The sequence below is a fragment of the Opisthocomus hoazin genome, chromosome 14 (assembly GCF_030867145.1).
Source record: "Opisthocomus hoazin isolate bOpiHoa1 chromosome 14, bOpiHoa1.hap1, whole genome shotgun sequence".
Taxonomy (NCBI): Eukaryota; Metazoa; Chordata; class Aves; order Opisthocomiformes; family Opisthocomidae; genus Opisthocomus; species Opisthocomus hoazin.
The window spans coordinates 2,835,566-2,841,565 of record NC_134427.1 but is presented as its reverse complement, the minus strand read 5'-3'; the positions used below and the strand labels follow the sequence as shown (position 1 = coordinate 2,841,565).

The 6,000-nt window shown below is 53.3% G+C and overlaps 1 protein-coding gene across 1 annotated transcript in view; it reads left to right on the top strand.

The window, feature by feature from the left end:
• Nucleotides 1-1,097: 1,097 nt before the first annotated feature.
• RPS6KA6 (ribosomal protein S6 kinase A6) overlaps nt 1,098-6,000 on the top strand; it is a 43,999-nt gene continuing 39,096 nt past the window's right edge. Inside the window, exon 1 of the mRNA XM_075435133.1 lies at nt 1,098-1,310. Coding sequence (XP_075291248.1) covers nt 1,230-1,310 — 81 coding nt within the window. The 5' untranslated portion in view covers nt 1,098-1,229. The remainder of the gene's footprint in view (nt 1,311-6,000) is intronic.

Sequence of the window (6,000 nt, the reverse complement as noted above, 5' to 3'; positions counted from 1 at the left end):
ATGATTCTAAGTCACGCAGGATGTTTAAAGAAGAACGCGGTGTCATTGAGGCAGTTTTCTCTCGTTAAGAATACATATTGTTGATAGCATCATCTAGTGCTTTCCAGCTCCCGAGACCAAACGGTGATGGAGAAATACTACTTTTCAACCCGTGGTGTTTCTTTGTACCCCCTCAGGTTTGGAAACACCGCGGTGTTTCCCTCCAAACACAGGAGCCCGTCCCCCCGGCAAGGCAGCCGCTCCTCTGCCAGGGACGTGCTCACCGCTGTTCCCGCCTTTCGCCTCCGCAGGGACCTACGAGGGTCCAGGCTGTGGCTCCCGGCTTCCCAGCCCGCCTTTCACGTCCTGCCACCTCCCAGCTGTGGAAAACTAAACTTTATTTTTTTTCCCCTCTATTTTTTTCCCTCACCCGCCCTGACGCTCCGTCGCGAAGGAGAGCCGGGAGCCCGCCTCCTCGCTGCCCGCGGCGCCGCCTCCTCACGGGGCCCCTGAGGGGAACCCGCGGAGGGGTCCCTCGGCCGGCGGGCGCCTGACCGGCTCCACATGACCGCCCTTTCCACCCACTCTGTTTCGCCGTGCCGCCCGCCCTCCGCTTCCCCTCAGCCCCGGTGCCGCTGCCCGCCCTCAGCCCGCTGCCCCGTCCCCTCAGCGAGGCACGGCCCGCCCTCAGCCCGCTGCCCCGTCCCCTCAGCGAGGCACCGCCCGCCCTCAGCCCGCTGCCCCGCCCCCTCAGCGAGGCACCGCCCGCCCTCAGCCCGCTGCCCCGTCCCCTCAGCGAGGCACCGCCCGCCCTCAGCCCGCTGCCCCGTCCCCTCAGCGAGGCGCCGGCCCCGTCCCCTCAGCCTCGGTGCGGCCGCCCGCCCTCAGCCCTCTGCCCCGCCCCCTCAGCGAGGCACCGCCCCCCTCCCCTCAGCGAGGCTCCGCCCGCCCGAGGCTGCGCCCACGGCGCCGCGCGTCACCGCGCGTCACGGCCCCCCTCCCATGCAGGGGATTCTCCGGCCCGCCCTGACGTCATCCCCGTGCCGCGCAGGCCCCGCCCCCGCCGGCCGCCATGTTGGGGGGTGTGCGCGGGGGAGCGCAGAGCGGAGCCGCCCCCGCCGGCCGGCAGCAGCTCTGAGCCCGAGCTCCGCCGCCGCGCTCCATGGGCGGGAGGAGGGGGCCCGCCGCGGCTGCCCGCCGCCCCTGAGCCGGCCGATGCGCGGCGGCTGCGAGGAGAGCCGAGCCGGGACATGGTGCCGTTCGCTCCGCCGGAGGACGCGGAGCAGCCGGAGCCCTGCCACAAAATGGAGCTGTACGTGAGCGGCGGCGAGGTCAGTGCGGGGGGGCGCCGGGGGGCGGGGCGGGGCTCCCCCCTGCCTCCCCGCTCCCTGCCCGGGGCGCGCCGCAACGCCCCCGGCCTCGCCCCCCCCCCCGGTCCCTCCGCCGCTTCCCCGCCTCCCTCGGGATCCCCCCCCCCCCGGCCCCGGCGCTGTCTCCCGGGCACCTGGCCTGCTCCCGCCTCCTCCTCCCCCGGAGCCGCCGCGCCGGGACCGGCCTTCCTGGGAGCTCCGGGCAGGCGGGCGGCGACCCGCGGGCCTCCCCCGGCGGTCCCCGGGGCTCCGGCCCGGTGCGGGCTGCGGGGCGGCCGTCACGCGTGGGGGGTCGGCGGGGAGCCGGGCCGGCCCCCGGGAGCGACGCCCGTCCGCGGCGTGCGGGGCCGGTGTGCTCGGTGCCGCCGCCTCACCGCCCTTACCGCTCCCCAGCTGGTTACCGCTGCCCGGTTACCGCTCCCCGGTTACCGTCCAGCTCCGGAGGCTGTATTTTTGTTGTCAGCTCGCTGGGTTTTGTGGGCGCAGCTCCCGTGGAAAGTTGCCTCAACTTCCGAAATACTGGGTCGTGCGCTCCCGGGGGGGTCGTCGCGAGGAGAGGCCGCTTGGCTTTTTCACGGAATAACTCTACAATAATTATCAGAGAACCGGCAGAAAGGGCCGGGAGCGCGTGGCTCTGGCGTTCGGGCGCGTAAACGTGGTAAGGAGCGAGGAACGACGGCGAGAGCGGCTTGGAGGGCTTGCGCCGCGCTCTAGGTGCATCCGTAAGCAAGAACCCAGTGCTGGTTTTAAAAATTAAATAAATGGTGGAACTGGTCGCGCTGTGACAGCGCGTGTGTCTTGGCAGAGTGGGACGCTCGGGTATGAGAACTTTTCGAATCAGAAGCGTAGGGTTACATATCAAGTATCGTCAAGTATGACAAATAAAAGATTACAGCTAGGTGCATTAGGCGCACAAAAGATGTTATCTGAAGCTTCTGAAAACTGGTCAGACCTGCTTTCCGCGATGCGGTAGGCTTTTCGTGTCCTAAGTGAAAAGGTCTGTAGCAAATTCATCTCCAAGTATGAACTGTGCAAAACGGGCGAGGGGTGAAGCTTTGGGAAGAGTGAAGGGATATCCTTTACAGGGTCTTGCTGAAATTTGGTTCTCTGACAAAAATTTATACGTGTAAAGGGAAAAAAAACCAGTACTTCACAATAGGAATAAAGCCACGAGGTTTTAAATTTCTTATGGTGGTTTTCAATTTTCCGTAGCTTGTGCCTACAGAGTGCCACTTCCAAGTGCTGCAATTACTGGATGTGCATTTCCACACCATGGCTGCTACACTTTAACGCTTTAAACTGTTCTGATGATCTGATAATAGCTGATGCTGTCCCTGTGCCTTAATATTAGAGAAATCCAATTAATGTTAGTGAAACTACAGGTGGGGATTAAAAAGTCAGCAGAATTATTAAGGTGTATTTGTTAGTATTATGGTTTGTAAAAATAGTGTGCCATAGTTGAGGTACGAAGCTTATTGAAGGTCGGAAACTTTGTTGGCTCCATTGATCTGTTCTTTAAGAATATTGAGATACAGGAGTGTTATAATAATCAACTTTACAGTACTGGAGCTGCAACGTGAATATTTGTGGTTATTGTGCATCTCGGTATCTTTTGGCTGGACAAGTACCCCTCCCCCAAGGCTGGTGCCACTTCCAGAGTCTTGTGTTCAGCTGCTTTGCCATAAACATGGTATTGGCTGAAGAGCCAGCCCCGGCTCCAGCACAGCAAAGCTCAGGCAGGTGGTTCTGCTGGCGGTGGTGACGTTCAAGTTCCCGTCGAGTACCTGGCTGCGCTCGAGCTAATGAAGAGACGTGAGCTTGGCGACGCACGGCCGCGGGAGCCTGGTTCAGAAGTCCCGCTGGTCTCGCCAACAGAGGATAGGGCAGTGGATGTCCAGCTGAAACACCTCTGTGTTCGTGGCGTCTTGAAGGCAGCTCTTTGCAACAGTCGCTGTTGAAATTGTCTTTTCCTCAAGCCTGTACATGAACTACTTACTTAACAGGGTCCACGTGAAACTGTTTCATTTGTACTCTGATTAAACTGAGACGTTGTGTTTGCTCCGTCTGTGTTACATTTGGCTAGCAGCGTTTGAGACTTCACTTACACCAAACCAGTTTCTTCATTGCCTGTGAAGTTCCCAAATTACATTAACAAATATTTGTTACTGTCATAACACTTTAGATTGAGTGCGTCTCGGGGGGGTGCAGTACTTCTTCACCTGTTGGACTGCTACATTCACATGGTTTGGAGTTCTAACAAAGGTTTGTTTTGTGTTAAAAAGAATTTTGGTTTGGATTCTTCACTTAAATTTTATAGAATTAATTATAGCCTATAGTACTTACTACAACCTTACGCTGGCAATCTGATAGGTCTCGGTGACCTTGGCCTCGCTGGAACTGCAGTCAACAACAACGTTCGTGTGAAAGCGTCCTGTGTTTTGAAGACTGCTTTCCTTGCAATTACCGGTGCTCTTGTCCATCCGTTGTAGCGTGGGCGGAAAAATTAGAGAAACAGTTCTGTCTGCAGAAGCTGCTTATTGACTACATCGAGGATGATGTTATTAGAAATAAGTGCATTTCCAGTGAAGTAGCACTTGTGTCGACTTGAACTAAAAACAGTTGGCAAGGGAAGGATGCGATCTTGAAGCTAGGAAACAAATTTTCATGCTTCAAGGCATAAAAGCAACATGAACTTTTGGAAGAAGTTTAGGATTGAATTATTTTGCCATTTTTCATGTTGGTGGTCTTTGAAGTGCTGAGGGTTACCTCTTGGACTGTATGCTGTGCTGTTCTGTCTGCTCTGACGTTCCTGTGACGGTGTCACGGGTGAAGCAGTTTTGTGGCTGTGGGAATTCCATAAGACTGGGTAGGAAGAGTCGGTGTCGTGCAGCTTAAGCTTTGACTATTGAGTGAACTTCTTTCCTCCTAAATAGAGGATCAGTAAGTATTTTCATTATAATAAAAATAGGTACAGGGGTGTTGATTATAATCAACTGTTGTAGAATATGAAAATATGATTGCAGTCTACAAAGAAACAGGAAAGTGAACGTTAACATTTTATTGACCAAGCTGAATGAATTGGGCGGAAATACAGTAGTTTTGGAATTTTCTGCTTGTTCAGTAGTAGTAATCTTGCATGCATTTAAAAGGAGAAGTGTAATTGACTTAAGTGCATGCTGTTTGCAATACATGAATAGTGAGAATTGCGTAAGTGCAACCTCATACTCAAATATTTCTTTTCGAAATGAACACTTCGGAAACCAGTTGCTTCATGGGCTGAGAGTGACAGGGCAGACAAGGCTGAAACAACAAAGCGACTAGAAATTGAAGTGTTCTGCTCGAAAACTGGGCTGCGTTGGAAGTCAGGCATGGCTGTGAGCTTTGCTGCTGTTGTACATAGCCTGGTGCCTGTGGTAATTTAAATAAATGCGTCTTTGATTTTGGCCACTGCTTTTAGCCCGTCCTCTTCAGTATGTTCTGAGCCCGGTCTGTCAAAGGCCACTGCATTTTGTCCGTGTTAGGGGTTGCATAACTCCTTTGTGAGTAATTACTGGCAGTGACGTGGATGACTCAGCTACCTAGTTTTGTGCGTCTCTGAAAACCTCTCTGGTGTTACGTGAAGAAAAGAAAGTAATAGTATTGCGTGTAACTTGCGTTAAGTGCCCTCAGCCATTGCAGCAGTGTACAGTTTTTACAAAGACTGATGAGAACAAGCTGTGTTCGAAAGAAAAAAAGCACATTAATACTCTTAAATGGAAAACAATGAGTGTCTTTATGCCTTGAAAAGTGCTGCAATACAATAATAATAAATCTGCTTTGGTATACCACTTCTGAAGATCCTTTTGGAAATCTGCTGTGGTGTTCGGAGTCTCTGAAAGGAGCAGGGGGTCTGGTCCAGGTAGCTCATCTCGGTTCCCCAGGACATCTTTGGAGAGACTGCCCCGTAACTCTGAAACAGAGGAACGGTGTGATTTGTTAACTCGTAATACAGGGAATTTTAGCATTCATGTAGATGTACTTCTGTATTACAACAAGAATAAAATCTGAAATGTGTTGTTTTTTCGTCAGGTTTAGATCTTGCCCTTTTCCAGTGTTCTTTAATCTGTCATTAAGCATGATTTCCTGAGTGGCAGCTTCATGCCCTGTGATGATGGAGTTGCAGTCTGCTCCCAGGCAGGCAGCAGCGAGAAGAGCTCAAGTCCTTTACCAGTCCAGTGATCCCGGTGCTTGTGATGAGGGTTGTGTCTTGTCATGGCTGTAACTAGTCCGAGACACACCTGATTCTCCCCTGATCTCTGATAATGGAAAGGATCAAAATGTTCTCTTAAAATTAGTAATTGTCTGCTGCTGAAGGTTTGTTATCCTGCCTGAATGCATGATTGACTTTGCCACAGGAAAAGAACTTTATAACTTTCCCTAGTAGCTGATTATGTGTTTACTACTTTTTTTTATTTATTTTTTTTTAAAGGTAGATGGCTTTATCTTCCTCTTATACTCGGTGTGTTCAAGGAGAGCGTGAGTTACCTCTTCCTTTTACGAGAGGAGCCGAGGGCCTGAGGCTCGCACAGGGTTTGTGCGGTGAGCGCAGAAGAGAACCCAGCACAGACCTGCGAAGTCTGATGTGGGCACGGCCGACAGTGGGACGTCCTTC